The sequence below is a fragment of the Strix uralensis genome, chromosome 20 (genome assembly GCF_047716275.1).
Source record: "Strix uralensis isolate ZFMK-TIS-50842 chromosome 20, bStrUra1, whole genome shotgun sequence".
In the NCBI taxonomy this organism is placed as follows: domain Eukaryota; kingdom Metazoa; phylum Chordata; class Aves; order Strigiformes; family Strigidae; genus Strix; species Strix uralensis.
This window is the reverse complement of record NC_133991.1, coordinates 9,618,802-9,640,486: the sequence shown is the minus strand read 5'-3', so window position 1 is coordinate 9,640,486 and position 21,685 is coordinate 9,618,802. Positions and strand designations below refer to the sequence as shown.

The window sequence follows — 21,685 nt, the reverse complement described above, 5'->3', positions numbered from 1 at the left end:
CAATGCTCAGACATTACATTGGTCTAACGATACACGTAAGTGTCCTTCCCCTCAAATTCCTATGCCCTCTAAAAACATAACTGAAGATTTCATTTTGATCCCATCCATCCACTCCATACGTGGTAGGAAACACAGGATACGGCATCTACAGAAGACCAGTTGGGTAGCGAGAACCGTGTTCACCATCCCTGCACAAAGCTTTGCACTATCCTTTCCGCTTGGAGAGTTCCCTCATGCTCTCTTCTGTGTTAAGAAAGTCTTTTGGATCGTTTTGCCCACAGCAGGCTTAGCTGTAAGAATCCAGTGCAATTCATATTATCATTCAAACGCAGAACAGAATTCACCTGAGTCTTTCCTAAGCAGCACCTTTAAAACAGGCACCAAATGAATATACATGATGAAAACCGATGACACTGAAGACACATAATGTATTCATTGAAATTTAAAAGTACATAGAATATTTCTTTTTATATACACACATAAAAAACTAAAAATATAATTCATAGTACTAGGTCATCACAGGTAGTGAAATAAGTGCTACACGAATGCATTATGAAGTCCTCTGAATTAAAGCTTTTAAGAGTCTGAAATTGCATTGCATTTCACTTATTTTGTTAGTTTTGGGAAGAAATACTGACTTCTTATTTTCCTGAAGTGGTTGAATATAGAAATTACTTTTAAACTCAAAGAACTTCTGATGTGATGACTTTTTTTTATGCAGCGAGATGCAACAGCATAGAAAAGCTGAATAGGAAAAGTGAAGACCTTGTGACTGGAACAAACTCGGAAATATTCTCCATCACGAATTATGTTTCTGCCCTATTATTTTACGGGAAGGCGTATATACATAGTAATAAATAAAAAGCAGTAACACCACATTATACCCTAGGGATTACATACAGGAAAACAGATCAGGCAAAGCTACTGAGACCTGAAGAGGCTTTCAACTTGCAGGATCAAGCCTCCAATAACACTGACAGTCGATACAAAAGCTTCAAATGTATCCAGAACATTGTTATTTCAAAATAACATACTTCATTTAGTAGTCTTCAGAATTGAAATGCCTTTCTTTTCTCCACGAGAAGAACTTAACTCTTTTCAGTGTACAAAATGTTTCTCATGAGTTAAGAGATTCCAAAAGACAGCAGATTGGGATCACGATGATCTTAATTTTCCACAAAAGGAAGAAATATCTCACATTTGACCTTTTTCATCTAGTAAAGAGTCTAGAGCCAAGTTTGAGTAGCATCACACAAACTTGGACAGCAACGGTTTTCAAGAGGCTCAAAACTGAACCAGGGAAATAGTCCATTTTATTTTAGCTTAGCTGCCCTGATTAAATGGGTTAAAGTCATCAGACCATGTTACTGAAAGTTTGTGTTCCAGCTGGTTACAGCTGTCCAAAATATCAACAAAGCTTTCAGCATCCACTGCTGATGCTTTTAACCTTCAGAATGTCCACATATCAAATACAGCACAGCTAAACAGAAGTTTCAGGCAAATCATCCATTTCTTCAAATGTATTCAGGGTGTTTTTGCTATTAGTTCTTGAATTATCTTGAACTTTGCTTGGATCTGCAAAAAAATGCATTGTAAACAAAACAGGATATGGTAGAAACTGTACATGCAAGATCAAAGCTTTGCACATCTATTTTTTTTTTTGTTAAAAAACATGCATTTATTTACACAGCAAGTTGTCAGTTTACTACCATATCTTATACAGAAATTTTTCTGGCTTCCCCTTTTCATTATTACTGAGCTCATTCTAGTAAGCAATATGAATGCTAATTGACTCAAGAACAAACTTCAGAACAAGTCTCCCAGATCCTCATATGCCCCTATCGTAAACTCGGATGCCTGCTGCCAGGAGGACATCTGACACCTCAGAGTTAGGTCATTTCTCTATCACACTTCCAACACCGTCAGCAGATGGGTATCTTGAATTTCCTGGTCAACATTCATGAGAAGCGATTTGTCATCCAATATATATTGCAAAACATAAACATGGATGTTCTAGGGTTAAAAACATATGCAGACTATGGTACTGTCTAGTAGAATCAGTCCGATTTCTTGCCAAATTTTGCAATCCTATATGTAACTATTTTAAGGACTAAATGTCCTTTATGACAACTTCTTCAAAAGAATATTTTGTCTATTAAAAAATTCTCCAGCCTTACACCATTCAAATGCCATAAGAGAATGTAAAACTTAGATCAAGCATAACTGCTTAGAGAAAAATAAACAAAAGGTAAAACGACCATGTTTTGGCACCAGGGTGTAAATAATGAAAGTTTGTAACCCTCTCTCCCAATCTTTAAACATAATTTAGCACCCCTACCATATTAGCCATGGGTTTGCCTAGCAGTAAAGTGTGGTTGAATATCTAGATTATGAGACCTTATATTTTTAAATGTATAAAAATATATCAAAGCATTCTGAAGAAAAAAAAAATATTTCACAAACAATGGTGTTGTAAAATTCTGCAGTACCTGTTGGCCCTGGATCTTCATTAATAAATGAAACATGTGTTTTCCATTCGGTCCATTTCACTTCATTAATCCTGTTTATATTGTATATAAGTTGTGTTATTAGCATGCATTATCTCCCAGCTACATAGCTGCACTTCCTCTTTTATATCTTTATTTGTTCTTGGGATTGTGATACTTTACCATCAACACCTGCTTTGCTACTACTAAAAGGTTGAATGTCTTTTGCAGTGTTATGTACTATATGAAGATGAGAGTGATACTAAGACTACTTTATAATTTCACACATTATGAGTACAGTCTTGAAATTCACCTTAAATATTTAAGTATTTTTCATAAAACAACATAGAAATATATTCTTTAATATGGTAATCATCAATTAGCAACAATTTAAATTAATTACTTTTAAGCTAACATTCAGAGGAGATTATGACAAAGCTACACTGACTGCAAGCAGACTTTGATACCTGTACATTAAAAACATATGAAGTTGAAAATCTGTTTTCTTACAAAAAAAATCTACATTAAAAAAGTATACATTTTCCCTGTTTTTTAAACAATTGGTCACAACTGAAAAGAACAAATTGGATTTTTGTACACCTAATATAATTTGTAGAGGCGTAGAAATATTTTAAAGAGGCTTTTGAGGATAAATAACCATGGAGAAACATACAGAGCAGCATTGATAGCATAGTATTCTAGCTTTGCTTTACCTTAAACACACCCTGGTGTCATTTTCAGCCACTTTACACCGTTCTCCCAGTTGGAATTTTTTCCTCAAACATTTTGGTAAGAATTTCTCAAATTCCAAAATAGTTCTGGCTCTCTATTAACAATAAATAGTAACACGAGTATGGTTAACCATATTCAGAATGGTATGGTTTCATAGCATATACAGTTTGCAGGCTCCATGTTTCATTATAACACGTCACGTCTCCATCCACCATCCAATAACCAACACCAGTTCCAACAATAGCAAATAACATGGTGTGCCACGTATTTGACCCGCACAAACAGGGAGTCCACAGCTTTCTCCAGCTAGCCCCACCGCAGGCATACGCAGAGAAGAATCAAGAAATCTCACTCTAGTCTCAGTGTTCAGGGTTTACCGCCAACACCTTCACACAACACCCTGCCACGGGGATATATATAACCTGTAGTGGGATGCTGCCCACCACAGAAAACAACTCCAGTTCTAATTACGACTGTGTGCTCAATGACAGCCCGGGACTCTGAGCTATCTAGCCTTGCTAAAAGACAAGGCTCGGATAAGGTGTGAGAAATTGGAATGAACTCATGCATTGCTCAGACTCAAGGGACGGAAGAGCAGAGCATGCTGTGTTACACATTTCCAGGCGGATGGTGAAACACTCCTTCCTCCTGCCATATCAAGGGGAAGGAAAGTCATAAAGGTATGTGACAGTGCATGAGGTTGAAAATCTGAGCCATAAGATTACGTTTAGGATAGCTGTTAATTCTGAAGTTATCACGATACCCTAATACTAAAATTACTTATTTCATGATTTGTACACATATACAAGTAGAGATTATAATTGTTAATACCCAACCCATTCTGTCAGCTTAAGTTACCATAGGTACAGCTCAAAAGATTTTAGCGATGCATCTATACTTCACTAAGCAAACTCAAACAAACCTGGAGTTTCCAGATGTGCTCACTCTCTTTAGAAATATCTTCCACTGTTTCTCCCATTAATGCAATCAGCATGTTCAAGAGAAGAACAAAAGTCAACACAACATAAGTTATGAGGAGCAGAAGAAATAGTACAGGATACTTTGAATTTTGCTGGATCTCCAGATCACCCAGTCCTAGGGTGAGCTTAAAAAGATCCATGAGAACAGGTCCCAGACTGCTGTTGGAATGGCATTCACTGCCATCTTGGCAAGTTTCAATCAATGCAGCAAGAGCTAAGAAGAAAGCATGAGAAAATTTTAATCACAATGATGCTTCATGTATACATGGCATTTTATCCTAAAGAATTCAAAATGCACTGCATAATAAAGAGTTGGAGCTGTGCAGCAACATACACAGCAGCAGCTAGATGACAGATTACCAGGAAGATGAAAGAGCCCACGTCCAAATGAAACTGCAGGCAATTGAGCAAGAGCCAAATTACTTATCTGTTCAGATAGTCTCTAGACAGTTTAAATCTCTATACTTGGCTTTTTAATATCCCGAAGAAACCCTAACATGTGCTCCCATCATGACAATAGGGTTCTTATTCACAATAATGCTAAAATTTTTACTCACACAGAGCATCAGTGCTTTTCTCCAGTAATATTTACCTACGCCAAATCCCAGCAAAAACACGATATAGACAACTAAAAATTTTATCACATCTTGCAGGATGACCTAAAAATTAAATTAAATATTTATCAGAAATTAAAATTGAGAACTAGTTCTATGCTTATGAATTCTGCAGGGGTACAGGTGTGCTACACACTAAAGTATCAGATTGCTTTCATTAAGCAAACTGGTTGTAGTCTGATTTTTTATTTCATGGCTGAGCACCTGGTATGTTGTCCAAGGGTGACTAACTGTACGATATAGGCATTACAGCATATGATGCAATTAAATAGCAGAACTACAGTAGCTGAAAAACCACAAGTTACTTACATATTTAATATAATAAAATGTTAACTTTAAGATATAAACTGTTTTCTGCCATTTGAGTTATATAGTATATTCTGCTGAAATAATACATATAAACAGAAAATAAGAAATTTCCATATGTAATATACATCTAAATTGCTGAATATGCTTGATTGGGATTGTATCATAACAAGTAAGCATCGTAACAAGGCAGGTAAAACAAAAGAAAAGAAACTTGCCTTTTGAATCATAACACTGTAAATGCCCATGGACTGGAAACCTCTGGTGAAATAGAGCATATTAGCCCATCCTAGGGCCATTGCCAAAACAAGACACACGAGGTGTTCTTTGTAGGAAAACAAGTACAAAAAGACAGAGAAGATCACAAGCAAAGCTTGTATAAAACTGTTAAAAAACAAACACATGTATGTAAAAGGAGAATTACTAGCACAAAACCAACAGCATAATGGAAAAATACAAAAACAAGACTTCTTTGCTTCTTATGCTTCAATTCTAATTTCATACTGCATTCTGTCCTCCCTATGAACATTACCATTATAGCTTAACGATAAAATAGATGAGTACAGGTAGTATATTAACATATTAAGATTATATTTATTAAAGATTACTTTAAGTGAACTATTCTCCCCAAAATAGCTGGTCAATGCAGATTTTGCTGACAAAGATATTAAGAATTCTTAACAGTATCTTTGAAGCCATTTAATTCGAGCCTTAGTTTAATGAATTGTTAGAATCATTACAGATTTTCCATGAACAAGGAAGACACTAGGAGGTGGTGTGATGTGCTGTGATAGGATGTAGACCTCCGCAGCCCAAGATTGATATCAGTGTGGCTGGAGGAGGAGGAATAAAGGTAGAGTTAAGCCACCTCTCTTTTTATTGATCCTACAATCATATCCTAGAAATTAGGGAATCGTCTGGACTTTATCTAGGCCAGCTAGTGGGATACTCCCATCAGCCAGATGAATCAGCTTTATGGTATTTTTCCTTCCTGAAGGAGCTGAAAGAAGTGTGAAACCATATCTGGTTTATTAACCAGGCTTCTTAAACACATTCCTCTACGTACAGCTCTAAAGAGATATGGCATCAGGAGAAGCTAAAGACAGTACTGCACTTTGGAAGAAAATCCAGTCCATTCACATCAACCCCCGGTATTGTTACTGACCCATGCAGGCATTAGAGTGTGTTATAGAAAAGCTGCATGTAAGATTACATCCATCCCTCTAAAAACTGATAATCTAGAGAAAAAGTGAGCATCTGCTGCAGGAGTACATTCTCTGTGACCATGAGCTAAATATGCATTTTATATATAGTATAAAATAGATGCACGACAAACTTACAATGCAAAGTGGAACCACGCATCGGAGAGAATTGAGTGCAGGTCTGAGGGCCTAAGCAGAAAGATGGCTACACTCTGTGTAGACAGATATATAAAATCAGAAATGGTAGTAAGAGAAAGCAGGCCTCAATCAATTTTTCAAAATAATTTAATTGAAGTTGGTCTTCTAAAAAAAAAATCAGTCTACTGATAAGACGTAACTGCTAGAATTAAAAATCTTATAGGGCTGTAACTTCAAAGTTTAAGTTTCTTTAATTTCTGGCATAACAGTTAGTTCCTGGTTTTAATTACTTATAGTATATGGTAAAAATTATACCCTGTTTTTTTTCTCTGTTACAAGTTCTAATTCAACAGTGTCCTTAAAGCCAGTAATTTGACAATATCAATATTATACAAATATAAAACCTCTGTCTTGAGAATCTGAAAGGAAAAAACCCTCATAGCAAATACAATTATATTCAAATATATATTCCCAGTCATTCTAAGTGATGTATTGTGCCAAAGACTTTTAGACATTACACATATAAAGATATTCCAAACATATTTCCAAAATCACCATCAGTGTATTCATAAATCTAGAGAAGTTCTTTACCTATTTTGTTATGTATTTGTTATTAAAAAGTCTTACCTCTTTTATGGCTAAAAATATTGCTCCTAACATAACCATCACCTGTCCTGATAACTGCAGCCATCCCACACCACGCGTAAGAGCTAGTGGATAAGGTGGAGCCTGCAAGAGATGGCCAAAATGAAAGACTGAGTTCCAGACCTGAAGGGTAAAAGGCAAAGTCACATGAAGCCTCGTGTATGTAGCGCTCTGGGTACACAATTTCTTCCATTTCACTCAGAGTTTTCTTCATGGTAGATTTACAGAATCACCCCCCTAACATGTATATTTGCCAGAAGTTTCTTAAAAGAAAAACAAAAAACCCTCCCCCCACTTTCAGAAATTTAACTACCTGTCTTTGTATTATGTATTTCTATTTTGGGTCACTTTCACAAAATGCAAATCTCCTCTATTACTGCTGCTCTTCCTTCCAGATACAAAGACCTGATGTGGGAGAACCTGGTCTCACTACACCCAGATATTCCGATATCTGGTTTTGGTTTATCATTTAAATACAATTCAGGAAATACTGTTGCATTTTAAATCAATAAAATTTGGTGAGATTAACTTTCTGTACTCACTTCATTTTCATTAGGCCTGTGGTAGGAAACTAACGTTAATGTTACATTGTATAGGAAATAAAACCAACATGACATAAAAAACATGTGTCGTGCAAACTTCTTCCATTTCATTCGCAGGAGTGAATTCAGAGGCTCCAAAGTCAGCATTTCATGACGATTCTGTAGAGAAAAAAAACCCAAACAATTAAGATTTGAATTTGCCACCTGTAAGGAAACCGAGATGATTTCAGGCATGTATTTTGTGTATTTCATTCAGTATCTGTCCTTGCTGATCTAGAAACACATCTATGCTCAAAGATATGTCAGACCCTAACCTGACTCGTGCTGGGATAACCTGCCATACTCTGGTTAATTATGATTGAGCTAAAACTGTAGTGTGAACTTCTGGACTTACTTCCTTAGAGAAGTTTTATGACAGTATTTGAATTTAGCAAATGGATAATTCTGGCTTTGAAAAGCTAACATTCCTAAATGCCTAAAATACACACCTGTTAAGTAAAGTTTGTAACTTTAGGCAGAGTACTCTCGTGAATTACTTCTGTTTGCTTGCCCTGTTCTCATGCACTATCTTAGGCAGCTGCTAGTGGCCGCTCCATGGAGACAAGACAGTAGCTTTTGTCTGACCAGCTGGGCCATACTTATGTTTCTATGCAAGGCAAATTAATGCTTCAAATGTAGAAAAAAAACACTCCCAAAATGCCTAGCCCGTGTTTCAGGAGCTGAATGCATATTCACTTACAGCTGACAATCTAAAGAGGTATAAAATTCACCTTGCTCCCGATACAAAACAGAACCAAAAATTACTGTTTACTCTTTTACAAGTAATTCAGTCAAACGTATAGGCTAATACATCTGAAATGAGTGTACTGCTAAAAATATATATATATATATATTTTAGAAATGGGTAACTTACACCAATATTTGTATTATAGACAATGATTTCCAATACTGAGTTGTCTGCGGTGGTATCTAGTTCTGTCAGATCATAAAGAGAAGATTGAACAGGACCATAAGCCCAGTCTGTGAATTTTCTTGACAGGCCCCTGTTAGGCTTATCCCTTATCTCTCTGCTCAGGATGTATTTCAGAATCTAAAACATTAACAGAATCATTTGTAAGCAGATGTGTTCTTCATGGGAAAGAAGAAAGCACACATATATACTTGCCAAAACCCCTACCTTTTAACTATCACATTTTCTACACAGTGCAATTCAACGTATTGGTAATTCTGTTATTCAGTAAGCAGTGTTAGAGATGACAGACCTCTAGGAAATACAACATTTTTAATGCCTCCTGTTTTTCTGTCAGAGACATTTTTCTAAAGGATGAAAGCACAATTTTCCATGAGTTCACATTTATATCTTCCTTTAACTTAATTACTTGTTAAATTATCCCATTGTCAATTCTGTACCGCAATACAGTTGATTTATGAGAGCCAACTTCTACAGCAGCGTTACAGAGCAGTTCTAGTGAGTTTTCTGAAATTACTCAAAGACTGTATATTGCATAAATGTAGTATGTAATAAATGCAGAATTTCTAAGTTTCTGTACAACAGAAGGGTTTGCAAAGCTATTTCTTAAACAGCAGGTGTATTTTGTACAGAGAGGGTTTGTTAGAGGGAAACCTTGAAGGGTAGAAGCAACGTTGCAATAGAAATATTTGCTTATATTTTGAACAAAATTAGCTCACAAAATACTACTGATACATAGTACAGCATAACCAGCATGGAAAACTACATTTCAGAGTGCTAATGTCTGATTACATAGTTGGCCTTGAGTCTTTCTCCATACTTAATTTCTCTTAGATGCTACTGAAATAATACCCACCTCTAATTTCCCCGTTTTTGCAGCTAATTGTAGTGGTGTCAAACCCTCCTTATTCTTTGTTGTTTCCAAATTTCTGTCTTTACTTTTCAACAAAATCATATCATACATTCTGATTACAAAGTCGTTCTGGGTTTTAAAGTCCTCTGCCACAGTAACCAATGCATGGAGGATATTGTTTCCTCTGGAATCCTGAGACGTAATATTAGTCCTGGTATTGTCCATTAACAGTTGAATTATGTCTGGTTGATTCGTACATGCAGCTAACGCTAGTGCAGTTTCACCTACAAAATTATAAAATGTAATGTGTTCATGTTTTATTACAAGCATTGAAATCATATTATAAAAGAGTGGCTGTGTTATGCATCTTAACATATGAAAGCATATTTACATATTGATTGGACTGAATTTAGCTCTTGCTTTATAAAAGCTTAATTTGCATTAAAACATTATTTTAAGAAAATTTTCAAAACCATATTTGTTACACTTTATTTGCCATTCATCATTTACAGGCTTTTTTGTAAAGGTTTTACAATTATATCTGAGTGTTTATAATACTTTGCACTCTGCAACTTACTTTTACAAAAGGTACTATGCCGTTTTTATATCTTGTGATGCCCATTTCCTAATCTAGGTTTAGCTACAGTAACAATTCACACTTGCCTGTCTTCCATACTGTCTTGATTGTTTGGGTATTCCTTCGTAATTTTTCTAGACAGATCACATTTCCACTTACCAAAATAAAAGCCTTCATGCTTATGTTTGGGATTAAAGAAAATACCCTGGGCATGAGCATTGACATCAGCTCCTTTTTCTATAAGGCTCTGAGTTATTTCATATTGTCTTCTTTCAATAGCAATATTTAGAGCTGTCTGGCCTGAAACAACAGATACAGGTATTTAGCACTGAATCTCTTAAGCACGTTATGAAATATTAATGATGTTTCACAATGGATAGCACCAGTGATAATGAATAAAAGTTGTTTTAGGAATTTAAACCATCACTAGAATGTTTGAAGAAAACATTACTTTTATGGATGGTATATCTGACCATATACCTGAAATTGGTATCAGATGGCAATACCTTTATATGCATTTTCTGTATATGCTGCATTGATAAATCTCTCCAAAATACCATTTTCTTCTGCAAAGGATAGCAGTGTATTCACTATCTCATTTGTGTTTTGGTTGATGTTCAGCAGAGCTTTCATCAGACAAGTTTTGCCAGTATCTGAAGCTGTGAATTTTTTCATCAGATAATCTACAAGAATGAATTTTGAGATTAATTCATTATTATTTATTAAAGTGGTTGGAAAATAATTCTAATATTTTGTTTATTAGGGGCGGAACCTGGGGGATATATATGAACAGAAATTACTTGCCAAACAGTTACTCCATCCTATTCACTTTGTATATTTGGTGAGATGATACATTCAGACATGTGAATTAATAAAGTAGCCAATGCACTTCGTTTTTCTTTCGGACATCCCGCTGCCATGGTAACTCCAGACAGACCCAGAACTCTTTCCTAACTTCTCAGCCTGTTCTACCATGCTGCACACATCACAAGCCCTGTCTGTACTGCAATTTGACTGCAGTTTGGATAGAGACATCAGCTCTGAGTCTGGGGCTGCAGGAGGCTACCTTAGGTATGGCTGTGGGAATACAGTGCAGATAGACCCTCCGTGTATCGTAAGCAGGAAGCAAGTACTCCCCAGTGTTGCCTTGGAGGCAGCAAGGAGGTGGCAGCTTGAATACCTTAAGCTTTTATTTAGAAATAGGAAATGTGACATACATTACATTGCAAACAAGTGACTGCAAATTCACAGGCAAGTAGCTGCTGCACAGAGATATTTCCCACTTTTAGACTACACATATACTGCCAGAAGAGCTAACAATCTTCCTTCAGGTAACTCCACAGCTTACCTGGCACAGTCATGTTTGGACATGCATTCGATCGTTCCTTCAGCTCTGCGAGCAGACATTGCAATTCTTCTATGTTCCCCTCAGATACTGCCCGAAATATGTATCTTTTCAACTTCTTCCGGGCACTAGTCTGCTCAGGTCCTTGTGATATGTTAGCACTGAATTATAAGAAATAATAATGAAATTGCTGATTCAGTTTACTGTGTTTTATTTTACTTTATACATAAAAGGAAAAAAAATACAATTATTTGCCCCAGACTACATATACTTGCACTGCTTCCATATACATCTTGGCCTGGATCTCTCAGAATGTTTCTGCAGATTGCTTATTTGCAGATAAGTGGTTATGGAGAGGGTTTTTACAACAAAAATGTACGTTTCTCAAGTATTTTGGTTTGCATTTTTTCCAGTTTATCCATTCTTGTAAAACAAAGGCTAACAAATACTTCTCTGCTTCTCTGACACTTCCACAACTTGCTGACTTCAGTGCCTGAAGTTACCCAATGCTGCACTCCAGCTGCACCCATCCCACTCACAGCAGAAGATATACACAACTTGCCTGATCATACATTATTCTGGAATAAGAATAATTTAATATTTTTCCCTCAATCAGAAATACTACCTAGCTTATGCCTAGTTGTACATGGTGTTTAGGTCCTGTGTTTTCATCTAGGAAACAGACATCATATATGAAGAATCCTCACACTAAATATGAGATTTGAGAAAAGCTGAGGTTAGACTTGTTTATTTCAATAATTATTGAAAATAATTAAATTTAATTATTGAAAAATTGGAAATGCATGCATACATATGACCTTATTTCTAAAACATGGCAGGCAAAATAGGTAATATCTACCCTATCATAGACTTAATCCATTGAAAATGAATTAATATTTCACGTCTCCACTCACCAACAACTGTCTACATTAGGGCTATATTCAGTTGCATCATCCTGAAGAGACTGTGGGGAATCCATATCTTCACCATTTCCAGATGCACTATAGAAAACAAAAAAGCATAAGTGCTAAGTCAGGAAGATACTGGAAGCCATTTTGACAAATTGCATGAAGAATCAGTCGATACTAGGAAGCAGTATCTACAGCAGAGCTGAAATTAGTCTAATTTGACATTGTGCTTTTTAATTCTACCATTTTATCTCCCCTGTGAATTTTAAAGTGAGTAGTAAAAATGAAAAGACCCACCAGATTTTATTATGTTTAAAAAATCATTAGGAAAGCAACCTAGTTTGTGTTTTACTATGTTATTTCATTACAGATCTTGAAACTGTGGAAAGTTTTTTCTTTTTTTTTTTTTTTTTAAATGATCACTGCTTTTTATACTTCCTCCTGAATGCTTGAATTTGTCATCTGCCATAAAACAAGTGCTAAATCAGTAACAGTGCATGGGTTGCAAGCACACAATGAAAGTGTTTTACCTAAAGATTTACTACACAGTATGCTGTAGGAAACTCAAGAGCATTTTGCCGCTGACTTGAATGGAAGCTTCAGCTAAAAGAAGTTGAAGACTGGGCCCTAAATACATATTTAGGTAATAAATTTAAAGGATTTCAATGGCATTGGTATTTTGTAATTGCTGTACAGCATTGCCAGACATTGCTGAAAGCAGATCTGACTTAAAAATTAATTTCTTATGATTTTTCTTACTTGTATTTTTGTTTTCTGTAAGGTTCAGATTTGATGAACTACCTCAGGTTAATAACTTAGGGAGCCTGAACTATTAGTTATTGACAAAACAGATGTATGGACAGTAAAGCAAGGATTCAGTAATGCAAGGATTCAGCATTGCTCTGCAGATACACCCTTCCCTTTGAAATAAAGCTGGTAGCTCAGAGTCCATTCTTATTCAGTCTATCACTTCCCTGCGGAAAACCGTGAGGAATCTGGTGACAAAGCGTATGTGTGTCTTGTGCAGGTCAGTCCCTGAACGTGAGGGAGAAATTTGGATACTTCTCCTCTGAAACCAAAATGAAAATGTCAACTAATTCCAAAAAGCTGACCAGACATCCATCAGACACAAAAACATTTGGACTTATGCTAGATTTGATACATATTTCCCTTATTCATAATTATTGGCTGTTAGTACCCCACACATTTTTAAAAATTAAGTCCATTCTTCCCAGTCATATTTTTTCTCTACTCATTCAGCGTAAATGGCTGCCTTTAAATATTTCAGACTCAGCATCTTCATGTTGTTTGATTGTTAATGAGCAATAGAGGGATGATGTCAGCACACAGCTGGGAATAGGGTTTGCAAAATTAAGCTGTGGTCTTCATGCAGTAGAAAATACAGTGCATGGAGTTTATCCTAACATATCATTAATGAGAGGCTAAGATTAAAAAAAAAAAAAGACTGTACTGATTTTAAATTTATTCAAATCTGAGGCCTGATTTATTCAGTGTAAATGACAGCAGTAGATAAACTCAAAGATAAGTCATCTTAGCAATAACTGACCTCCAGTGGAGTTGTGTCTTTGAAGTGACCAAAAGCTAAGAAATGCCATGTGAAAATTTTAGCTCTGAAGTCTAAGGAGAAATAAGAAGTAGCTGCTGAAAAGAAAACAGATATATTTGCAGTATGACTACTGCATATGCATCTATAACTTACCATGGACGAATATTTGAATCCATTGGTTTTGAAAACACAGGGGGAGACGTATTATTTGGAGTTGCATTGCTTTCAAAACCATCAATCTCCAGAAAAAAGTGTGAACTGTTGAACACAGTGCATTTAAAAAATATTAGTAAAAAAAGCAAGTTAAACTATAAAATAAGCAAAGCATTACACATACATGCCGAGGATAAGGTTGGCAATTTATATTTTCTGGCATTATACCTAATAGGATGCTGGAACAGAGGCTTATCTACTTTCCCCTGGGTGGATCCCAACCTCCAACACTCTGCCCAGCACTTTCATGCTGGCAGATGGGCAAAAGATCCCAAGATACATTTAGTACACATGGTATCAGATCCTGACATGTCTAAGCAGCTACCCCAGCAGCCTAGAAACAGCTTTGCATCCAAATGCTGTGCAGATAGCTAAATGGGACACCAGACATTTATTGAACAGCCATACATGTATGCACACACACACACATATGCTTTTTAATCTACTACATTCTAGTCCCTATTTCTCCAGCCAGGAGTTACCAGGATGGATCATTTCAAACTCATCAGCAGTGGTAATCATTAAGTCAGAAAGTTTGAAAGGTCACATGTTAAATGACATCAGGCATTTCCACCATCCAGGACTGAATGTCTAATCTTGCCAGTCAGTGCATGACATTTAACTATTTCTTTTCCCTATAAATAATTCTTCAATATTAAATAATTATTTGTAGGGAAAAGAACTGAAATTTGAAACAACACAGAAAAGGGAACAAGGGAAGAATAGGAACATTTCACCCTTTAAAAGCCTGCAGAGTTGAGAGGCAGAATCAATGGCTTGGTATTAATAGATGTCATTAAAACATCACTACATTTCACCAAAGACAGAGGAGTTTCAGTGGTGGATGTAGCGAGTCCCACATAGCCTGTTGTTCAGAAACTGTCCTATATTTCTAAAATGTTCCAGTAGTCACCTGGAAAATGTTTTCAATTCACCTAATATTTATGGTTTAGTCCATAGGGTATTATTTTTTTTTTTTAACTGCATCTTCCCAAAAGAATCCTGTTTAATTAAAGTACACATACTGGTGCTAAAATGCAGTATATTATTAGGACACTGCTGAACAACCTGTAGATATCTGCTAAAAATAGCATGATCTGATGGCCTTAGTTTATCTAATTTTCCAATGGCTTGGTGACCCAAGTGTTAATTCACTGTGGGTAGTTGTTTAAACTTATAAGACCTTTTAACATTTGAGACGTGACTGTGAATGTATTCTAAGCAGGCAGCAAGTAAAATGCCACTTCTGGTTAGCAGGACTCTGTCCCCGAAATTACCTAGGCAGGGTGTGTTCTTCAGAGTACAGAAGAAACCTAGAGAGGAGGAGGACCATTGCCATTACTTATGCCAGCTGTGGGAAATCACTGTCTCCCTGGGGTCTGGACTTGGCAGAGAAACTGAGGAGTGGAAAAAACATTATTTCATCCTGCTTTTTTGCATTCCCTGATCATGAAGTGCAGGAGCTGTCCCAACAGGCAAACATCTGTTGGAGGCCGCAGTGAACCTCCATAAAGCCAGAAGTGCCAAGCTCTAGGCTTTGCTGGACCATCTCACCTGCCCTTGGCTCAGCACCAGGAGGGGAGGGGGTGTCTCCGAGAGCAGCTCCTGCTCTCCCAACAGTGTGTTCATGCTGAAGATTTTGGCATCCAATAGATGCAGAGCAGCTGTGAAGTGGACCCTGTTTTGGAGGCTGGTACACCTAACCTATCCTGGCATGTGGGTTATCTGGGGATACCAGGGGGAAAAAAAAAAACCAAAAGCCACCGTGCAAAGCAGGTGGACAGTCACCAACAAATACCCAAGTGCTTGCGTGGCCGTGGTGCACACTCTCAGGAACACTGCCCACAAACATAATCAGGCTCTGACAATGTTGGCAGGACTCATCCCAGCCTGCCTGTCGATTTTCCTGTACTTAATTATATACTGTTAGTCCACCCAAATACCAGGACCTTCAAGAAGGGGAAGTCATTGTCTTCTGAGAAAGTTCATATTGCCCATACATGTTGTCAAGTGAGAAGTGCCACCCATGGAGGGGCATTAGCTGCTCAGTGGCCCAGTAGAAGGAACCATTTTGAAGCAGCAGAAGTACAGCAGCATAGAAACATGTAATTAATAGAACACGTTAAACCTCTGCATTAAAATTCACGTGATCTATGTTCCTTATATTACAGGAATGTTGTCGGCCACACCCTGAGCTCTTGGTTGAGAGGTGGGAAAAACCCCAAGGTTACTGTTACTGATGCCACAAAACTGATTGCGAGATAGGAGCTTAAGTAATTGAGGGGTAGTGTTTGCCAGTATTTGTTACAACTACACAGTCTTCCATGGAATTGCCCCTTTTTGAAGTACTGGGTGTATTGTGAGCTGATCAGGCACCTCACCTCCTCCTTATGCAACTAAAAAACTTCTCTTTTTTAATTTAATGACAGAAAGACAAATTGAGCCACCCAGGCAGTGGGTCTCAAATAACTAATGACACCATTTCTGTGGAAAGTGATTCCTCTGATTATTAAGAATTATAAATGTCAGAACAGCCACAATTGCCTAGGCCTTCAGAGTTTCAAAAATTGCCATAATAGCTAGCAATTAGCCACAGAGTGAAAAGTTTATGAATGAAAATTCATTCTCACTCTACAGTAACTTAGCTGACTTCAATAGAATAGTATGAATTACTGCTTATATTTCCCCATTCATACTAAATACAAACCCTTAATCCTTTTATTAATTCTCTAGCATAAATTATGAATGAAAGTGAATATTTTATAAAATAAAATAATGAAGTCGACTTTTGTTAATCAGAATAATGAAAAAATAGAGTGAATTCAGGTTTCTGTTTGTGATAGGATTTTTCAAACCTCCTGCTCTCCTAGCCCTCATTTTTTAATTCACCTCTGCCTCTCTATAACCTGTCCCATTCCCATGTGAGGCTAAGTTTGAAATGCTCCCTTTTTTCAGGCCAGCATCTCTTACATAAAACCCAGTGTACCCTGCCACATGATCTCTTTAGAAATGATCACTCCAGCTTCTCCTGTCAAAACACTGACCATCATTAGACCACATTCTTGTAAGGTTATACAGGAATATAGAGTGAATGCAGAAAGCACAGCTGATGTGAGACACAAACTTAGAAGACTGGTGCGTGAGTCTGATGTCGCTAGGATAGGGGTTAAATATTTGTCCCATTAGGATAAACACATCACACATCTACCTAACCAGGATACTCTTCCACTTCTAAACAGCACACGTTTTTTTGAAGGCACCTTGCGTTCATCAGGTCTCTCTCATTCATATATGCAGCATGAATAAAGATGTTAGTGATATTTCAGTGCAAATAGCTACTAAAGAAGATAACACAGGGAGGATTAGTGGTTTAGACTGAGCTGGGGTCCTACCTTTTCTTTGTGGGAGTGCTTTCAGTCGGCTTTTTCTCTTGCTGGTTTGAAGGGGGAATACCAGACGGATTAGTTTTCTTGCCCATTAGTGGAATAATTTCGTTGTTATCTTTAATCATGTTTCTGCAGTAGATAGATTCACAGTTACTTAACTCCCGTTCATTTGAAGAAAGTAGTGACCAAACTGCCTATTTACAATCTCTTCATATGTAAGCATACAAATCTTGATATTTTGTCAAAGTTTTTCATTTTTTCAGTTATTAAGCACATACACAGCATTTTCTGTGTCAAGGCTGGAGGGTATATTCATGATTGATTAAATTACAATGCCAATGAAAGTGATACCATAAATCCAGGAGAACCATCTATTCAAGCACGCGCCTACATTAAACTGAAGGGAGTCTGTCAGCCACAATGACAGTGTATGTTATTTAGAGAAACAAAAAGAGCACAATTACTTTTATAAAGAGCCCTAAAGTTTGTGCATATTTACAGTTAATCTAAGTGGTCTGCTCTTACCCAAGATAACTTCAGAAAAGTGGTAAATACCTGGAAGATCTGTGCAACAGATGTGTGAAGGAAGGTTCCAAACATGAAGGGTAGTGAACACAGAAAAAGCCCTGAAACTTTGCCTTAGAATAGCAGAGGCAACAGACAGACTCTGAATGCAATGCCCAGGCTGAGCTCAGCTAAACAGTCACATGGATAACATCAAGGACTTCTGTGTCCTGGTGACATTTCTTAACATTTCTTCAGGGAAAAAGAAAAAAATCATGACTCTACTGGATGGGAACGATCACCACCACGTGACACAAAAGGCCCTTAATGCATGTTATCTGCTTGTATGCACCCACAACATGAATTCTGTAAGTAATAATGAATAACTATCTTCCTATTTCTCAGTACAATACTCAAGGGCATCATTTTAAATCACTATGGATAATTTGAAAGCGAGAAGGTGAATTGAGGATACTTTAAAATTTATTGAATGTAAAAATAGTAAGTTTTACGAGGTCATGGACCCATTCTCAAGGAAATCAGGGGAGTGCCCTCCATACCCAAGGACAAATGATAAAAATCCCTTGCCTGCATGTTTGAACAAAATGAACTACACATTTTTCCTCTCCTACTTCCACTTTCCTTAATGTGACAAATGTACACACAAACTTTCTACTCATGTCACAGTGTTGTCAATGTGCCTTAGCACTAGGATTTCTTCATTATGGAAATATCAAGATACAGAAAGCAGATTGTGAAGTGTGTTTGAAAAGACATGACAACTGGTATGAGAGAGAAGACAAGCATATCAAATACTTTGATATTTGAATGAAAATCTATTAATGCATAAACAGCAAATGTTTAAGTATGGGAAATTTTCAATCCCAAGTACAGAGAACTGAGAATTTACAGGGCCCAAACACATTTAAGTGCAGCTGAAATTTCTTGTCACTAAATAGAATAGAAATCTGAAATCTTGGAAAGTACTCCTTACCTTGAAAAGGTTGGCTTAAAAAAAAGGCATGAAAATAATTTTTTATCGTGTTTTCTACCATTGGTAGACATGTTCACACTAGTGCAACTCAGAAATATGCCTCATTTAGATACATTTGCTAAGAATTCATATCACAACTTCCATAGAAATAATTTATAATGGGCAAATATGATTTACTTAGGACACCTGCATACAAAATACACTGTAGCTTTCACTGCAGTAAACGCACAAAAGAACTGAACTTGGATATTACATATTTGAGGCAGGAAAAAGGGTTTTGTCTAAGCCTTTGAAAATGTAATTCGGGTAGTCTTCAGACACATCTTGTATGAGTGAATACACTGATAAACATTTAATCTTAACACAGCTAAAACAAATGACTATTGTCTTGCTTAGTTCATACATAATTCTGCTATTTACTTCTTACCAAGTACTTTAAGAGTACACAGCAGTTTATGAGCAAAGACATTTCCCATCCAGAGGAAGGGGCAAATGTGATATTTGACATAAATCAAATATAAGGGAACTAGAATAAGATGGAGATGGGCATTAAATAGCTTCACAAAAGAAGTGACTTTAAAGGAAGAGCACAGTTGGAAACAGACTAATAGATCAAAAAGTGTGTCAGCAAAAGGAGTTGCCAAGTTGAGAGGGGCACAACTGGTAGGTGTGTGAAGTTCAGAGAGACTGGTAGGAAGAGCTGGCAAAATAAAGACCAAGTTGAAATCTCTATAGCACACAAAGGCCACAGGGAAGACCCTCTCATTTGTGAGCAGTGCTAGAGCTGCTCAGATATGGCAACATGTTTCTGCATGGGCCATCTGCAGGGGGAGCAAGTCAAAGCCCCATCTGCAGCCAGTTTTCACTGCAGAGATTTTAGCAATGACTTGAGAGCAGGCTACATCATTTAGGAGAGGTGAAAATAGTCAAAGATAGCATTGAAGTTGTATTGAAGGACTACTGAACCACCAGTGATTTACAGAAAAAACTTGGGAACGAAAAAGAGGAAAGCTTCACTTTTGTGTACATGGACTACAGCTTTCAAAAGTCCATCTAGGAGATTTGACTGTATAGTCTCAGCTACAAAGAGTATTTTAAATGAGATCTCAGAGTCTGCACAAGTAAATAACTGCAGGCACAACAGTAGAAGTTTGCTACAGTGCTGAGGTAGCGTCTGTTTCTCATTTTTAATCACGATTAATTGCGTGTTTAGATGAAAACTAAGCTAGGGCTTTCATCATCATCGTCCAGTGCACTATCATTTTCTGTAATCTATGACAAAAATAGTGCAACAGTCTGAAGAATGTCAAATCATAAGTAGTGTAGCTTACATAACCTGATATAGAGTGTCATCTTTTGTTGTAACTATTTTCTACTCCCATTATCTACTTAATTGTTACTTACATGCCACCAGAGAAGTGGCTTATTTGAAGTGGGCAGTGAGACAAAAACACTGCATTGATTTATAGTATTAAGAATTACTCTGAAGGGGATTCTGAGAACATTGTATCTCACCTCCAGTGTGCTGGGGATAAGAAAAGGGTGTTTATCTGCAATGGTGAATGGGACTCCACCACTCCTACAGTAAGTGGCACTTTACACACTATCGCAGACTCAACTCATGCTTATCTGAGAACAGGAAAAATCATACGTATCTCTATAGCTCAATAGCACTATAAACAAAGTGGCTAAAGAGAATCCTACAAAGCAAAAGAAACACTGAGCTGTGATATCACGGGTCAAAAGTCTTATCTTCTTCCTTAGGGGCAGAGGAGTTGAAGTGACTACCAATAGCTGTTTCATTCACAGGATCCTTCAAACATCCACAGCACAGACCATGATGCTTTCCAGCACCTACAACCTAATTCTTACTAGCTCATAAAAAAAAAAAAAAATCCCCTCCCTGAGGGGAAAGATGATAAAACTTCACTTTGACTTTTGTGCATTATTTACGGTATATGAATCCTATCAGCAGAAAGTTACACTTGATAGAAAGAGTTTCATCTTTCTGTAAGATTTTTAAACTTTTGAGGGGCATTAGTAGACATCAGGTGCTGTCAAAAAGTCATTTTCTTCTCAGTGAGAAATCTGTTCTTTACTATCAAGGTTTTTCCTAACAGAAATTTTTAAAAACCTCTGTGAAAAGCCATGTTTTTTCTCTGAGGAAAATACTTTAAGATTATTTACCTGCATATCGCTGAATTAAATAAAAAGAAGAAATTTCACTGAGTTGAAATAAAAACTATTCTACTAGGCTAGGTATTTTGCTTTCAACAGTCACTACAGTAACTGAAACTTTCAGTGGAAGATTAATGTATTATTTAAGTTTAGCTTGTATGACAGTATATTTTGGATCCCCTTGGCACAGAAATTAGGAAGTGTAGCAGTGCATCAGGCTGAAAAATAAAAATGAAATTATGTCTATCTGTCTTCACTTCTGAATGCCCAAGGAGTCTGCGTGGCATGGCTCAGGAGAAAGATTTATAAATTAGAAAAACAGAAACAAGCACAACAGAAAAGCATTCTCCAGTTGAAAGATAGGTTTAGTCTTTGTCTTGAAGATTTCACTCTCTACAAAAGCATCACATCTACAGCAAACACCCACAGAAGCTCCCAGAGGACTTACCCTGCTTACGAAACCTGCATTTCGGCATAGACAAGGCGCCTCAGATTTGTACGAATGAAGTTCAAAGTAGGAGCCCACTGGCACTGCGACAGCATCC

The 21,685-nt window shown here is 36.9% G+C and overlaps 1 protein-coding gene across 1 annotated transcript; it reads right to left on the bottom strand.

Annotated features, from left to right (window-relative positions):
• Positions 1-1,480: 1,480 nt before the first annotated feature.
• Positions 1,481-21,666, bottom strand: TRPV3 (transient receptor potential cation channel subfamily V member 3). The gene is made up of 18 exons (XM_074889933.1): positions 21,589-21,666; positions 17,471-17,593; positions 14,019-14,123; positions 12,305-12,391; positions 11,394-11,551; positions 10,552-10,728; positions 10,205-10,345; positions 9,472-9,752; positions 8,559-8,735; positions 7,646-7,804; positions 7,086-7,187; positions 6,459-6,532; positions 5,337-5,502; positions 4,791-4,857; positions 4,141-4,412; positions 3,200-3,312; positions 2,490-2,560; positions 1,481-1,575 (listed from the first exon to the last, which is right to left on the bottom strand). The coding sequence occupies exons 2-18, from the start codon at positions 17,587-17,589 to the stop codon at positions 1,481-1,483; spliced, it is 2,364 nt and encodes a 787-aa protein (XP_074746034.1). The 5' UTR covers positions 17,590-17,593; positions 21,589-21,666.
• Positions 21,667-21,685: the final 19 nt, after the last annotated feature.